Here is a 17,697-nt window from a genome sequence, read left to right as displayed (position 1 = left end):
CCATCAGATTCGGTGGTGGTGAACGTGGTGGTGTAAGTGTTAACTGGTTCGCTTTGAGTTGGGAACAACGAAGTGGATGTGGTCAATTCGCCGTTGGTGTCAGTGGTGACAACAACAACACCGGAGTCAGTAGCAACATATCCATCAGATTCGGTGGTGGTGAACGTGGTGGTGTAAGTGTTAACTGGTTCGCTTTGAGTTGGGAACAACGAAGTGGATGTGGTCAATTCGCCGTTGGTGTCAGTGGTGACAACAACAACACCGGAGTCGGTAGCAACAGATCCATCAGATTCGGTGGTGGTGAACGTGGTGGTGTAAGTGTTAACTGGTTCGCTTTGAGTTGGGAACAACGAAGTGGATGTGGTCAATTCGCCGTTGGTGTCAGTGGTGACAACAACAACACCGGAGTCGGTAGCAACATATCCATCAGATTCGGTGGTGGTGAACGTGGTGGTGTAAGTGTTAACTGGTTCGCTTTGAGTTGGGAACAACGAAGTGGATGTGGTCAATTCGCCGTTGGTGTCAGTGGTGACAACAACAACACCGGAGTCGGTAGCAACATATCCATCAGATTCGGTGGTGGTGAATGTGGTGGTATAAGTGTTAACTGGTTCGCTTTGAGTTGGGAACAACGAAGTGGATGTGGTCAATTCGCCGTTGGTGTCAGTGGTGACAACAACAACACCGGAGTCGGTAGCAACAGATCCATCAGATTCGGTGGTGGTGAACGTGGTGGTGTAAGTGTTAACTGGTTCGCTTTGAGTTGGGAACAACGAAGTGGATGTAGTCAATTCGCCGTTGGTGTCAGTGGTGACAACAACAACACCGGAGTCGGTAGCAACATATCCATCAGATTCGGTGGTGGTGAACGTGGTGGTGTAAGTGTTAACTGGTTCGCTTTGAGTTGGGAACAACGAAGTGGATGTAGTCAATTCGCCGTTGGTGTCAGTGGTGACAACAACAACACCGGAGTCGGTAGCAACATATCCATCAGATTCGGTGGTGGTGAACGTGGTGGTGTAAGTGTTAACTGGTTCGCTTTGAGTTGGGAACAACGAAGTGGATGTGGTCAATTCGCCGTTGGTGTCGGTGGTGACAACAACAACACCGGAGTCGGTAGCAACAAATCCATCAGATTCGGTGGTGGTGTAGGTAGTGGTGTATGAAGTGAATGGATCGCTGTTAGTGGAGAACAATGAAGTCAAAGTGGTCAAGGAACCATCGCTTGCGGAAGTGACAACAACAATACCAGAGTCGGTAGCAACAAATCCATCGGATTCGGTGGTGGTGTAGGTAGTGGTGTATGAAGTGAATGGATCGCTGTTAGTGGAGAACAATGAAGTCAAAGTGGTCAAGGAACCATCGCTTGCGGAAGTGACAACAACAATACCAGAGTCGGTAGCAACAAATCCATCGGATTCGGTGGTGGTGTAGGTAGTGGTGTATGAAGTGAATGGATCGCTGTTAGTGGAGAACAATGAAGTCAAAGTGGTCAAGGAACCATCGCTTGCGGAAGTGACAACAACAATACCAGAGTCGGTAGCAACAAATCCATCGGATTCGGTGGTGGTGTAGGTAGTGGTGTATGAAGTGAATGGATCGCTGTTAGTGGAGAACAATGAAGTCAAAGTGGTCAAGGAACCATCGCTTGCGGAAGTGACAACAACAATACCAGAGTCGGTAGCAACAAATCCATCGGATTCGGTGGTGGTGTAGGTAGTGGTGTATGAAGTGAATGGATCGCTGTTAGTGGAGAACAATGAAGTCAAAGTGGTCAAGGAACCATCGCTTGCGGAAGTGACAACAACAATACCAGAGTCTGTAGCAACAAATCCATCGGATTCGGTGGTGGTGTAGGTAGTGGTGTATGAAGTGAATGGATCACTGTTAGTGGAGAACAATGAAGTCAAAGTGGTCAAGGAACCATCGCTTGCGGAAGTGACAACAACAATACCAGAGTCGGTAGCAACAAATCCATCGGATTCGGTGGTGGTGTAGGTAGTGGTGTATGAAGTGAATGGATCGCTGTTAGTGGAGAACAATGAAGTCAAAGTGGTCAAGGAACCATCGCTTGCGGAAGTGACAACAACAATACCAGAGTCGGTAGCAACAAATCCATCGGATTCGGTGGTGGTGTAGGTAGTGGTGTATGAAGTGAATGGATCGCTGTTAGTGGAGAACAATGAAGTCAAAGTGGTCAAGGAACCATCGCTTGCGGAAGTGACAACAACAATACCAGAGTCGGTAGCAACAAATCCATCGGATTCGGTGGTGGTGTAGGTAGTGGTGTATGAAGTGAATGGATCGCTGTTAGTGGAGAACAATGAAGTCAAAGTGGTCAAGGAACCATCGCTTGCGGAAGTGACAACAACAATACCAGAGTCGGTAGCAACAAATCCATCGGATTCGGTGGTGGTGAAAGTGGTAGTGTAGGAAGTGAACACGTCGCTTTGGGTAGGGAACAATGACGTTTCAGTGGTCCACGATCCATCGCTTGCAGAAGTGACAACAACAATACCGGAATCAGTAGCAACAAATCCATCGGACTCGGTGGTGGTGAAAGTGGTAGTGTAGGAAGTGAACACGTCGCTTTGGGTTGGGAACAATGACGTTTCAGTGGTCCACGATCCATCGCTTGCAGAAGTCACAATGACAATACCGGAATCAGTAGCAACAAATCCATCGGACTCGGTGGTGGTGAAAGTGGTAGTGTAGGAAGTGAACACGTCGCTTTGGGTTGGGAACAATGACGTTTCAGTGGTCCACGATCCATCGCTTGCAGAAGTCACAATGACAATACCGGAATCAGTAGCAACAAATCCATCGGACTCGGTGGTGGTGAAAGTGGTGGTGTAGGAAGTGAACACGTCGCTTTGGGTTGGGAACAATGACGTTTCAGTGGTCCACGATCCATCGCTTGCAGAAGTCACAATGACAATACCGGAATCAGTAGCAACAAATCCATCGGACTCGGTGGTGGTGAAAGTGGTGGTGTAGGAAGTGAACACGTCGCTTTGGGTTGGGAACAATGACGTTTCAGTGGTCCACGATCCATCGCTTGCAGAAGTCACAATGACAATACCGGAATCAGTAGCAACAAATCCATCGGACTCGGTGGTGGTGAAAGTGGTAGTGTAGGAAGTGAACACGTCGCTTTGGGTTGGGAACAATGAAGTGGTCGTAGTCAAATCACCTGCTGTGTCGTAGGTAACAATGACAATACCGGAATCAGTAGCAACAAATCCATCGGACTCGGTGGTGGTGAAAGTGGTAGTGTAGGAAGTGAACACGTCGCTTTGGGTTGGGAACAATGACGTTTCAGTGATCCACGATCCATCGCTTGCAGAAGTCACAATGACAATACCGGAATCAGTAGCAACAAATCCATCGGACTCGGTGGTGGTGAAAGTGGTAGTGTAGGAAGTGAACACGTCGCTTTGGGTTGGGAACAATGACGTTTCAGTGATCCACGATCCATCGCTTGCAGAAGTCACAATGACAATACCGGAATCAGTAGCAACAAATCCATCGGACTCGGTGGTGGTGAAAGTGGTAGTGTAGGAAGTGAACACGTCGCTTTGGGTTGGGAACAATGACGTTTCAGTGATCCACGATCCATCGCTTGCAGAAGTCACAATGACAATACCGGAATCAGTAGCAACGAATCCATCGGACTCGGTGGTGGTGAAAGTGGTAGTGTAGGAAGTGAACACGTCGCTTTGGGTAGGGAACAATGACGTTTCAGTGGTCCACGATCCATCGCTTGCAGAAGTCACAATGACAATACCGGAATCAGTAGCAACAAATCCATCGGACTCGGTGGTGGTGAAAGTGGTAGTGTAGGAAGTGAACACGTCGCTTTGGGTTGGGAACAATGACGTTTCAGTGATCCACGATCCATCGCTTGCAGAAGTCACAATGACAATACCGGAATCAGTAGCAACAAATCCATCGGACTCGGTGGTGGTGAAAGTGGTAGTGTAGGAAGTGAACACGTCGCTTTGGGTTGGGAACAATGACGTTTCAGTGGTCCACGATCCATCGCTTGCAGAAGTCACAATGACAATACCGGAATCAGTAGCAACGAATCCATCGGACTCGGTGGTGGTGAAAGTGGTAGTGTAGGAAGTGAACACGTCGCTTTGGGTTGGGAACAATGACGTTTCAGTGGTCCACGATCCATCGCTTGCAGAAGTCACAATGACAATACCGGAATCAGTAGCAACGAATCCATCGGACTCGGTGGTGGTGAAAGTGGTAGTGTAGGAAGTGAACACGTCGCTTTGGGTTGGGAACAATGACGTTTCAGTGATCCACGATCCATCGCTTGCAGAAGTCACAATGACAATACCGGAATCAGTAGCAACAAATCCATCGGACTCGGTGGTGGTGAAAGCGGTAGTGTAGGAAGTGAACACGTCGCTTTGGGTTGGGAACATTGACGTTTCAGTGGTCCATGATCCATCGCTTGCAGAAGTCACAATGACAATACCGGAATCAGTAGCAACAAATCCATCGGACTCGGTGGTGGTGAAAGTGGTAGTGTAGGAAGTGAACACGTCGCTTTGGGTAGGGAACAATGACGTTTCAGTGGTCCACGATCCATCGCTTGCAGAAGTCACAATGACAATACCGGAATCAGTAGCAACAAATCCATCGGACTCGGTGGTGGTGAAAGTGGTAGTGTAGGAAGTGAACACGTCGCTTTGGGTTGGGAACAATGACGTTTCAGTGATCCACGATCCATCGCTTGCAGAAGTCACAATGACAATACCGGAATCAGTAGCAACAAATCCATCGGACTCGGTGGTGGTGAAAGTGGTAGTGTAGGAAGTGAACACGTCGCTTTGGGTTGGGAACAATGAAGTGGTCGTAGTCAAATCACCTGCTGTGTCGTAGGTAACAACAACAATACCAGAATCAGTAGCAACAAATCCATCGGACTCGGTGGTGGTGAAAGTGGTAGTGTAGGAAGTGAACACGTCGCTTTGGGTTGGGAACAATGAAGTGGTCGTAGTCAAATCACCTGCTGTGTCGTAGGTAACAACAACAATACCAGAATCAGTAGCAACAAATCCATCGGACTCGGTGGTGGTGAAAGTGGTAGTGTAGGAAGTGAACACGTCGCTTTGGGTTGGGAACAATGAAGTGGTCGTAGTCAAATCACCTGCTGTGTCGTAGGTAACAACAACAATACCAGAATCAGTAGCAACAAATCCATCGGACTCGGTGGTGGTGAAAGTGGTAGTGTAGGAAGTGAACACGTCGCTTTGGGTTGGGAACAATGACGTTTCAGTGATCCACGATCCATCGCTTGCAGAAGTCACAATGACAATACCGGAATCAGTAGCAACAAATCCATCGGACTCGGTGGTGGTGAAAGCGGTAGTGTAGGAAGTGAACACGTCGCTTTGGGTTGGGAACATTGACGTTTCAGTGGTCCATGATCCATCGCTTGCAGAAGTCACAATGACAATACCGGAATCAGTAGCAACAAATCCATCGGACTCGGTGGTGGTGAAAGTGGTAGTGTAGGAAGTGAACACGTCGCTTTGGGTAGGGAACAATGACGTTTCAGTGGTCCACGATCCATCGCTTGCAGAAGTCACAATGACAATACCGGAATCAGTAGCAACAAATCCATCGGACTCGGTGGTGGTGAAAGTGGTAGTGTAGGAAGTGAACACGTCGCTTTGGGTTGGGAACAATGACGTTTCAGTGGTCCACGATCCATCGCTTGCAGAAGTCACAATGACAATACCGGAATCAGTAGCAACGAATCCATCGGACTCGGTGGTGGTGAAAGTGGTAGTGTAGGAAGTGAACACGTCGCTTTGGGTTGGGAACAATGACGTTTCAGTGATCCACGATCCATCGCTTGCAGAAGTCACAATGACAATACCGGAATCAGTAGCAACAAATCCATCGGACTCGGTGGTGGTGAAAGTGGTAGTGTAGGAAGTGAACACGTCGCTTTGGGTTGGGAACAATGAAGTGGTCGTAGTCAAATCACCTGCTGTGTCGTAGGTAACAATGACAATACCGGAATCAGTAGCAACAAATCCATCGGACTCGGTGGTGGTGAAAGTGGTAGTGTAGGAAGTGAACACATCGCTTTGGGTTGGGAACAATGACGTTTCAGTGGTCCACGATCCATCGCTTGCAGAAGTCACAATGACAATACCGGAATCAGTAGCAACGAATCCATCGGACTCGGTGGTGGTGAAAGTGGTAGTGTAGGAAGTGAACACGTCGCTTTGGGTTGGGAACAATGACGTTTCAGTGATCCACGATCCATCGCTTGCAGAAGTCACAATGACAATACCGGAATCAGTAGCAACAAATCCATCGGACTCGGTGGTGGTGAAAGTGGTAGTGTAGGAAGTGAACACGTCGCTTTGGGTTGGGAACAATGACGTTTCAGTGATCCACGATCCATCGCTTGCAGAAGTCACAATGACAATACCGGAATCAGTAGCAACAAATCCATCGGACTCGGTGGTGGTGAAAGTGGTAGTGTAGGAAGTGAACACGTCGCTTTGGGTTGGGAACAATGAAGTGGTCGTAGTCAAATCACCTGCTGTGTCGTAGGTAACAACAACAATACCAGAATCAGTAGCAACAAATCCATCGGACTCGGTGGTGGTGAAAGTGGTAGTGTAGGAAGTGAACACGTCGCTTTGGGTTGGGAACAATGACGTTTCAGTGGTCCACGATCCATCGCTTGCAGAAGTCACAATGACAATACCGGAATCAGTAGCAACGAATCCATCGGACTCGGTGGTGGTGAAAGTGGTAGTGTAGGAAGTGAACACGTCGCTTTGGGTTGGGAACAATGACGTTTCAGTGATCCACGATCCATCGCTTGCAGAAGTCACAATGACAATACCGGAATCAGTAGCAACAAATCCATCGGACTCGGTGGTGGTGAAAGTGGTAGTGTAGGAAGTGAACACGTCGCTTTGGGTTGGGAACAATGAAGTGGTCGTAGTCAAATCACCTGCTGTGTCGTAGGTAACAACAACAATACCAGAATCAGTAGCAACAAATCCATCGGACTCGGTGGTGGTGAAAGTGGTAGTGTAGGAAGTGAACACGTCGCTTTGGGTTGGGAACAATGAAGTGGTCGTAGTCAAATCACCTGCTGTGTCGTAGGTAACAACAACAATACCAGAATCAGTAGCAACAAATCCATCGGACTCGGTGGTGGTGAATGTAGTTGTGTAAGATGTAAATGGATCACTTTGGGTTGGGAACAATGACGTTTCAGTGGTCCACGATCCATCGCTTGCAGAAGTCACAATGACAATACCGGAATCAGTAGCAACGAATCCATCGGACTCGGTGGTGGTGAAAGTGGTAGTGTAGGAAGTGAACACGTCGCTTTGGGTTGGGAACAATGACGTTTCAGTGGTCCACGATCCATCGCTTGCAGAAGTCACAATGACAATACCGGAATCAGTAGCAACGAATCCATCGGACTCGGTGGTGGTGAAAGTGGTAGTGTAGGAAGTGAACACGTCGCTTTGGGTTGGGAACAATGACGTTTCAGTGATCCACGATCCATCGCTTGCAGAAGTCACAATGACAATACCGGAATCAGTAGCAACAAATCCATCGGACTCGGTGGTGGTGAAAGTGGTAGTGTAGGAAGTGAACACGTCGCTTTGGGTTGGGAACAATGAAGTGGTCGTAGTCAAATCACCTGCTGTGTCGTAGGTAACAATGACAATACCGGAATCAGTAGCAACAAATCCATCGGACTCGGTGGTGGTGAAAGTGGTAGTGTAGGAAGTGAACACGTCGCTTTGGGTTGGGAACAATGAAGTGGTCGTAGTCAAATCACCTGCTGTGTCGTAGGTAACAACAACAATACCAGAATCAGTAGCAACAAATCCATCGGACTCGGTGGTGGTGAATGTAGTTGTGTAAGATGTAAATGGATCACTTTGGGTTGGGAACAATGACGTTTCAGTGGTCCACGATCCATCGCTTGCAGAAGTCACAATGACAATACCGGAATCAGTAGCAACAAATCCATCGGACTCGGTGGTGGTGAAAGTGGTAGTGTAGGAAGTGAACACGTCGCTTTGGGTTGGGAACAATGACGTTTCAGTGATCCACGATCCATCGCTTGCAGAAGTCACAATGACAATACCGGAATCAGTAGCAACAAATCCATCGGACTCGGTGGTGGTGAAAGTGGTAGTGTAGGAAGTGAACACGTCGCTTTGGGTAGGGAACAATGACGTTTCAGTGGTCCACGATCCATTGCTTGCAGAAGTCACAATGACAATACCGGAATCAGTAGCAACAAATCCATCGGACTCGGTGGTGGTGAAAGTGGTGGTGTAGGAAGTGAACACGTCGCTTTGGGTTGGGAACAATGAAGTGGTCGTAGTCAAATCACCTGCTGTGTCGTAGGTAACAACAACAATACCAGAATCAGTAGCAACAAATCCATCGGACTCGGTGGTGGTGAATGTAGTTGTGTAAGATGTAAATGGATCACTTTGGGTTGGGAACAATGACGTTTCAGTGGTCCACGATCCATCGCTTGCAGAAGTCACAATGACAATACCGGAATCAGTAGCAACGAATCCATCGGACTCGGTGGTGGTGAAAGTGGTAGTGTAGGAAGTGAACACGTCGCTTTGGGTTGGGAACAATGACGTTTCAGTGATCCACGATCCATCGCTTGCAGAAGTCACAATGACAATACCGGAATCAGTAGCAACGAATCCATCGGACTCGGTGGTGGTGAAAGTGGTAGTGTAGGAAGTGAACACGTCGCTTTGGGTTGGGAACAATGACGTTTCAGTGATCCACGATCCATCGCTTGCAGAAGTCACAATGACAATACCGGAATCAGTAGCAACAAATCCATCGGACTCGGTGGTGGTGAAAGTGGTAGTGTAGGAAGTGAACACGTCGCTTTGGGTTGGGAACAATGAAGTGGTCGTAGTCAAATCACCTGCTGTGTCGTAGGTAACAATGACAATACCGGAATCAGTAGCAACAAATCCATCGGACTCGGTGGTGGTGAAAGTGGTAGTGTAGGAAGTGAACACGTCGCTTTGGGTTGGGAACAATGAAGTGGTCGTAGTCAAATCACCTGCTGTGTCGTAGGTAACAACAACAATACCAGAATCAGTAGCAACAAATCCATCGGACTCGGTGGTGGTGAATGTAGTTGTGTAAGATGTAAATGGATCACTTTGGGTTGGGAACAATGACGTTTCAGTGGTCCACGATCCATCGCTTGCAGAAGTCACAATGACAATACCGGAATCAGTAGCAACAAATCCATCGGACTCGGTGGTGGTGAAAGTGGTAGTGTAGGAAGTGAACACGTCGCTTTGGGTTGGGAACAATGACGTTTCAGTGATCCACGATCCATCGCTTGCAGAAGTCACAATGACAATACCGGAATCAGTAGCAACAAATCCATCGGACTCGGTGGTGGTGAAAGTGGTAGTGTAGGAAGTGAACACGTCGCTTTGGGTAGGGAACAATGACGTTTCAGTGGTCCACGATCCATCGCTTGCAGAAGTCACAATGACAATACCGGAATCAGTAGCAACAAATCCATCGGACTCGGTGGTGGTGAAAGTGGTGGTGTAGGAAGTGAACACGTCGCTTTGGGTTGGGAACAATGAAGTGGTCGTAGTCAAATCACCTGCTGTGTCGTAGGTAACAACAACAATACCAGAATCAGTAGCAACAAATCCATCGGACTCGGTGGTGGTGAATGTAGTTGTGTAAGATGTAAATGGATCACTTTGGGTTGGGAACAATGACGTTTCAGTGGTCCACGATCCATCGCTTGCAGAAGTCACAATGACAATACCGGAATCAGTAGCAACGAATCCATCGGACTCGGTGGTGGTGAAAGTGGTAGTGTAGGAAGTGAACACGTCGCTTTGGGTTGGGAACAATGACGTGGTCGTAGTCAAATCACCTGCTGTGTCGTAGGTAACAACAACAATACCAGAATCAGTAGCAACAAATCCATCGGACTCGGTGGTGGTGAATGTAGTTGTGTAAGATGTAAATGGATCACTTTGGGTTGGGAACAATGACGTTTCAGTGGTCCACGATCCATCGCTTGCAGAAGTCACAATGACAATACCGGAATCAGTAGCAACAAATCCATCGGACTCGGTGGTGGTGAAAGTGGTAGTGTAGGAAGTGAACACGTCGCTTTGGGTTGGGAACAATGAAGTGGTCGTAGTCAAATCACCTGCTGTGTCGTAGGTAACAACAACAATACCAGAATCAGTAGCAACGAATCCATCGGACTCGGTGGTGGTGAATGTAGTTGTGTAAGATGTAAATGGATCACTTTGGGTTGGGAATAATGAAGTGGTCGTAGTCAAATCACCTGCTGTGTCGTAGGTAACAACAACAATACCAGAATCAGTAGCAACAAATCCATCGGACTCGGTGGTGGTGAATGTAGTTGTGTAAGATGTAAATGGATCACTTTGGGTTGGGAATAATGAAGTGGTCGTAGTCAAATCACCTGCTGTGTCGTAGGTAACAACAACAATACCAGAATCAGTAGCAACAAATCCATCGGACTCGGTGGTGGTGAATGTAGTTGTGTAAGATGTAAATGGATCACTTTGGGTTGGGAATAATGAAGTGGTCGTAGTCAAATCACCTGCTGTGTCGTAGGTAACAACAACAATACCAGAATCAGTAGCAACGAATCCATCAGATGCAGTGGTGATGAATGTAGTGGTGTAAGACGTAAATGGATCACTTTGTGTAGGGAATAATGAAGTGGTAGTTACGGGGTTACCATTTTCATCGGTGGTTGCAAAGACTAAACCAGAGTCAGTAGCAATGAACCCGTCAGATTCAGTGGTGGTGAATGTAGTAGTATAGGCGTTTGGGAATAAAGAAGTAGTGGTGGTGATAGTTCCATCGCTGTTAGTAACATGGACTATTCCTGAGTCAGTTTCCACTGAACCATCAGAATTGGTAGTTGTGTAAGTGGTTGTGTAATCAGGTTGGTCTTGTACAATATCATATAATTGAGGTATGATGGTTGGACATGCTAAACATTGGCTTGGTCTTGAAGTATCTGGAGGAGGAGCATTGTATACGAAACGAGCACCTGATGACCCTAGATTATTACAGGATCTACCATTACTCCAACTTATCAAAGAAGGATCGTACCCAGGGCCAATGATAAACTGAAATGTATTTGTACCCCCATTAGTAGTAATATTTAAAGTATTACCATCGTAATTCCAAGTTGGACAACATGTGTTGATAGTAATTTGATTGTTATTTCCCCAACCACTTATAATGTATGGAACTATGGGTTTTTTACCAGAGTCCTCGGCATTTCCAAAATACAACACAGAAGTATTTGTACTAAGAAAAAATGTTTGTAAGACTCCATCTATACCGAAATATTGCGGACATCTCATAGCAAATGTACTTTGATTACCAATATCAATACAACCATTTCCAGCATATGGGGAATTTTGATATACTGGGTTATTGTTGAACAAACAAAGTGAACCATTGTTGACAACAGTAGCGACGTCAGTAACACAGGAATCAGAACCCCAATATGTACTTGGAGCATCACCGGTGGTCATAAAATATTGCATATATGCAACGACACCTGTATTATGAAAAATTGAATTAGTACCGTATGGTTTAATCATATTTGTAGAACCATCACATGCTCCACCACCTGCTAAAATAAAAGTACCTTCATTAATGAAGAAATTACCATGTATGGTATAAGTAGGTGGACTACAGTTAGTAATGTTATCATTATACATAAAAAAACCAGAATTGTGGATTCCTCCTGTGCTATATCCTTCATTAAGTTTAAAACTCAGACCGGAATTATGATCTTTATCATACCACGGATAAGCACCTATATTTTGGGAGTAAAAAATACCTTTATTTATAAAGGTACTTCCACCATACAGATGAAAATTATAACTGTTAAATATAAACGTTGAATGTTCATGAACTGTCATATTAGCATAAAAATTACAATCATAATTTGACCCCATGGAAGTAATATTCAACATATAATAGCCATTAACATCAATGTTTGTATAATTGTCAGACAATACTGTCTGTAATAGGAATACAGCAAAAAATACTGCTCCTAAAATTGAAGACTTCATTTCTGATCTTTAATTCTATGAAGACTAGCATTATACAAATTTATTTGAATTTGATGATAATCTTTCTTATATATTCAAATTGTTACAGATTGTGAAAAAGTTTTTGAGTATTGAGAGTGGTGCAATAATTTCATAAAAGGCTGCTAAATTTTATTTGTTGCGGAACTAATTCGCGTATGTATGGGTGCATAAAAAATAGATCTGAAAAGTGATAAATCGGCTCGATTTTGAGGCTCGAACGAATCGGATCTTTTAGCTTTCTAAAGGAGTTTAAAGTTTATATGCCAAACATAGTCTTCACTTGAATCATAACTCATCTTATTACTGAATCAATAAACCTTTCTTCTTCGTTAATAATGTTAACACTAATAGCTTTCAAACATTTTCATTTAAAAGTGCATTTTCTTGGTATGGACCCCAAGTAATGTACGGAATTATTATTATATTCCTCTCGATTTTACTGAGTTTTATTAAAAAAATTTACTTTACGGACGATATTTAGTTATTATTCTTACAGTTGTGGTGACCAGTTAGTTAATTTTTAAGAAAAATTGATTAACAGCTTCTATCCTTCGCTAGAACTTTTTTCTGGGCTAGCAGCTAACGCGATAATGCCTTGCAGAAAATTATTCTATGATCTCATATGCATAGCATTTAGACCGATGGTTACCAGAAACTTGTGGTTCGAGTTGTAAATGTTATGCAAACGGAATTTTTAGAGGGAAAACATCATTCAATAGAGTATAGTTCACTTTGCATGGCTAAACTGAATCTACATGCTGAATAGCATAAAAAAATCAATTTTTGACTGATTCACTTTTGAACTTTAACTTAAATAAACAGTTTTGCTACTTTAAATAATTGATTTATATTATTTTTTTGAAATGGAAGAACAGTATAAAATACTCTTCCTTTAATTCAACAAAATAACCTATCATTATAATGACCAATTAAGCATTCTGGTAATATTAGCGCAGTTCCCTTAAAAATCGTTTAACAAAAAAGCATTTCTTTTTCCAGTTTTTCTCACGTCATTTATTGAGACTAATATTGCATGTTTGACTTAAATTGGTAATAACATTCATTTTTTTATTCGTACGTATTAGGCTGCCTTTTTAACTTTAACGTTTAATTCTGCATTTAATATCTTCAGTTCACACTAAAACTTATTGCCAGAAAGAAAAACTTCCGGATATAACAGCCTTGACTTTATCATAAATTAGGTATTAACTCGAACGCTTAGAAACTTCAAATTTATTGAGTTTAGTTGTACTATACTTTTAGAAAGGTTTTTGAATTTTGAAAATCAACTGATACTAGAGTAGGAACTATATACAAACTATTAAGTTATCCCTAGTTTGAAAGTTGTATTTTCACAGCTGAAACATTTAAATAGCATATCAAATACTTCCATCAATGATTCGCCATCTTGTATTGTTACAATCGTAATATATATAGAAATCAGCAATTGAATCTATAGTATAATATCAAATTTATTCTCAGAATCGCAACTCTATTGGAATTCAAATGAAGGATACGTCCCATTAATCTTCGAAAAGCCAAGAGTTCTATCGATGCGCGTTGATGTATGACCCCATTTACTTCGATTTTTTTGTGCCATTCTGAGCATGCTTATAATGTTTTAATACATTACTTCGAGAAAGGGATCTAATTGATCACAATGTTAACTTTTAATAATAGAGTCGCATGTATCTCTCAGTATCTAAGCGCTAAACATATAAGGATCTCTGCATGAAAAAGCTTAATAAATTGATGGACAACTTCCCAAGGAAGTAGTATGCAGTCATGGGCAGAGTATTGCGTGCTGCATAATATCATCGGTTTTGTAGGACTTATCTCATTCCTTTGCAGTTATAGCTATACGAATAAAAGAAATTTTATGGTTGCCATATGCGGTATATCCTGAGAAATGCAGCTATTTAGATTTATATAAAATGCCACATTCAGTAAGTGAACATAAGTAAAGATATTTGGCCGAAGTTAAAGTGCAGCATCAATAGTCGTTATTAATTATTACTCCAACGTAATATTATAATTAAGAGTTGGTTTCTCATCTAATAAAACAATGATCAGATTATGGGACACCTTTAAGAAGATTTCTTTGAAAGTAGACTTGCATAGCTTTCAAGGCTCTTGGGGAAGATTTTACAGATTTTACAGATTCTCAGACCCACATATAAGCCTCCATATTTGCCTTGGGAAACCGGTAGTATAAAAATTTTCGAGCCATTATGACTTAAACTACATTACTCAGTAAGGTTCTTCTACTACTTATGAATGAATTAATAATTTAAACAGACTGACCATCTCAGTGAACCCAAATATACATGATATGTTGCTGTCTAATATTCTGAATGTCTCTACTAAAAATCTAATAACTTTAATGTTATAATAGGTCTCATTGGATTATTTTAAACCAGATGTAACCTTTCATATCTACTTCCATCAAGATATTGTATCAAATAATAGTACTGTTGTGGTCATATATCGTTGACTGCATGATTATGTTTTGGCAATTTGCGCTTACATTTCGCAAATTCTCTACAGAAAATTGATTAAGATTTTAGCCTTATATTAATTCCTAAATAGTTATTGTCATGCATTATCAACTCCATGATATAAAATCAAAACACAGTCTAGTGACCAATATTTGGACAAAAAGAGCTGGATTACTTTAAAGCCAATCTACAAATATCGTACCCAATCCTGTTCTTAGGAATTACTATAATACTTGCAATTTTTAGCATGGAAATGGTGTTTGACCCACCATCGTTCTTTATCGCGCCAAATGGAATAGACACCAAGGTTAGGACCAAGTAAACTAAATTACATCTACAACATACATTGCATACAATATCAAATGCTCCTTACTCAGGACCATCAATAATACATTTAACACTTTTACCAGCTCTAACTAAATCATAAGCCTCGATTGCATCCTTAAATTTGAATCTATGGGTAATTAAACCTAAATAATTTATACCAGCTTTATCTTCTCCGTCTTTGTAATTGGCGTCTAATAAAGCCACTCCGGTTTTATAATCATCAAACCCATACCTAAATGATCCAAATAGTGTTAACTCCTTTGTGGCAAATTCTGTAATTGGAAAACTTGCGGGTCCTGTAGTATTCCCAACTTGAATGAATCTTCCTCCTGGTGCTAAAACATGAACTCCTGATTGAATACAAACTTCGGCACCTGAACATTCTAATACAACATTTGGTCTTTGACCTAATTCTTTTATCATTTCATCAAGTGTACCATTTTTTGAGTTAAATACATGAGTTGCCATGTTCAACCTTAATGCCATTTCAAGCTTTGATTCAACAACATCAACTACCATTACTTTTGTAGCGCCAAATTTCTTGGCTGTACTTGCGGCTAGTAATCCAACTGGTCCAGCTCCAAATACAACAACAATATCACCAAATTTAACTGATCCAATTTTACAAGCATGAACACCAACGGAAAGTGGTTCTACCAATGCACCCAATTCAAGAGATAAATGATCAGGTAATTTCACCAAAAAATCTTCAGGGCTTTTAAAATATTTACATAATGTTCCTGGAGCACTTGGACCATTAATATCTAAATTTGGAGTTGCAGCAAATACCATATGAGGACATAAATTATAATGTCCACTTTTGTAAGCATCACTAAATCTGGAAGGAACACCTGGCTCAATGGCTACTTTGTCACCTACTTTTAATGATTTAACTTCATTGCCAACCTCAACTACTACGCCGGATGATTCATGCCCCAAAACCATAGGTTTATTTAATCTAAAATATCCAAAACCTCCATGAGCATAAAAATGTATATCAGAACCACAAATACCAGTTTTTTTAACTTGAACAATTACATCATTAGGATTGGTGATTGTGGGAGTTTCAAGAAATTGAAATGATATATCATCAATTTTATTTAATACTAAAGATTCGTTCGTATTCATTTTCAATCTTTTTGATGTAAAATATGAAATATTACTTGTATGTCTTCTAATTGATGACAAGATCTACTCTATTTAAATAGCAGTTTTCAATAGACTTACATTCTGCCGGTAATTTACCGAGAATTGAATGTACAAGAAATATTTATGTGTATATTTGAGGTGGTGGAAGTATGATTAAAAAGCAAAATTCCCCCGAATTTTTCCACTTTTTCCACCGTTTATTTTTTTGGTGGAGAAAAAGCTTAATTTTTAGGTAAATTATCTGGGGCACTTTGTACATAATTTCATTCTGGGCAGAAACAAATTATACTTCTGTTAGACATTCAATCTCTAGAGCTTGTTTATTACGACTATACTAGAACTATATAGAAGTGTAACCACCGTCTACGGCAATGTCAGTGCCAGTAACATAAGAAGCAGCATCTGAAGCCAAATATAAATAGGCACCGGCAATTTCGTAGGGTAAAGCTTCTCTACCTGCTGGCACAAGAGACCACATCTTACCACGGGACTCCCTTGGTAAATGATCATTAAGACCAGTGTCACAATAACCTGGAGAAACAGAATTTGCCCTAGCGAAGCCCGCCCATTCGATTGCTAAAGATTTCGCAAGATGCTTGACAGCCGCCTTACTAACATTATAAGGAGTCAAGTTCATTGGCACATTTGCAATCGAGGCTGACATCGAAGAAGTTACGATAAAAGAACCTTTACCATTTTTCTTAAAGATTCTGCCAACAGCTTGGGCACAATAGTAAACACCGTTCAAATTGACATCCATAAGACTTTGCCAAGTCTTTCCATCCCTGTTAACTTCATCAATAATATTTCCAGTCTTCCAAACAATGCCAGCATTAGCAACAAGAATATCGATGGTGCCAAATTCCTGTTCTACATCCAGAATTGTTTGTTCGACTTCTTTCAAATTAGAAACATTGCATTGGAATGACTTAGTTGCCACATTAAGCTTAACTCCTAACATTAAAGCTTGCTTTGAACAATCAACATAATCCACAAGAATGACAGTAGCACCTGCTTCAGCGAATGTTTCAGCAATAGCAAAACCAATTCCTCTTGCAGCACCAGTAATCACTGCTACTTTACCTCTTAATGAGAGCAAATCCATTATATGTCTTTTAGGAGGTGATTCTCTTGGAAGCTCATCTGTAAATTCATTTGAGATATATGACACAACCGGAAGGTCTCCTTCTCTCTTATCAGGGAGTGTCATACTTTGGATATTTTACAACGATATCAATAATTCTAAGGATTTTTGGTTTAATAATTCACCTCTAAACGAATCCCACAATATATAACTATCTTATGTTCGAATATGATCAATCAAAGTATTAAAACTTTTAACGTAAACAATTAATGGAATGACCCATTCAGCTTGTTAGGATGGATACTGCATAAATACTAAGTTTGACACTTCAGTGGAGAAAATTCGGCATTTCAGTGGAGACATGCATTATGGTGGAGGAAATACTATTTTCCCGATAGCTTTACGTCAATATAGTATAGCTTTCAAGTGGCTTTCAAGGGTATGTAAACTAAAT

The 17,697-nt window shown here is 42.2% G+C and overlaps 2 protein-coding genes across 2 annotated transcripts; both read right to left on the bottom strand. All coding sequences in view use genetic code 12, as the record gives it.

The window, feature by feature from the left end:
• Positions 1-15,052: 15,052 nt before the first annotated feature.
• Positions 15,053-16,138, bottom strand: RJT21DRAFT_5023 (NAD(P)-dependent alcohol dehydrogenase; the record flags this gene model as incomplete). The annotated part of the gene is made up of 1 exon (XM_064884835.1): positions 15,053-16,138. One exon carries the CDS (start codon positions 16,136-16,138, stop codon positions 15,053-15,055), a length of 1,086 nt encoding a protein of 361 aa, XP_064741843.1.
• A 181-nt stretch (positions 16,139-16,319) lies between these two features.
• RJT21DRAFT_18113 (uncharacterized protein) lies at positions 16,320-17,509 on the bottom strand. The gene has a single exon (XM_064883597.1). The coding sequence runs from the start codon at positions 17,367-17,369 to the stop codon at positions 16,500-16,502; it is 870 nt and encodes a 289-aa protein (XP_064741842.1). The 5' UTR covers positions 17,370-17,509; the 3' UTR covers positions 16,320-16,499.
• Positions 17,510-17,697: the final 188 nt, after the last annotated feature.

Source organism: Scheffersomyces amazonensis, assembly GCF_036850825.1.
Source record: "Scheffersomyces amazonensis strain UFMG-HMD-26.3 chromosome Unknown RJT21scaffold_1, whole genome shotgun sequence".
NCBI classification, from domain to species: Eukaryota; Fungi; Ascomycota; class Pichiomycetes; order Serinales; family Debaryomycetaceae; genus Scheffersomyces; species Scheffersomyces amazonensis.
This window is presented reverse-complemented; position numbering and strand designations above follow the sequence as displayed.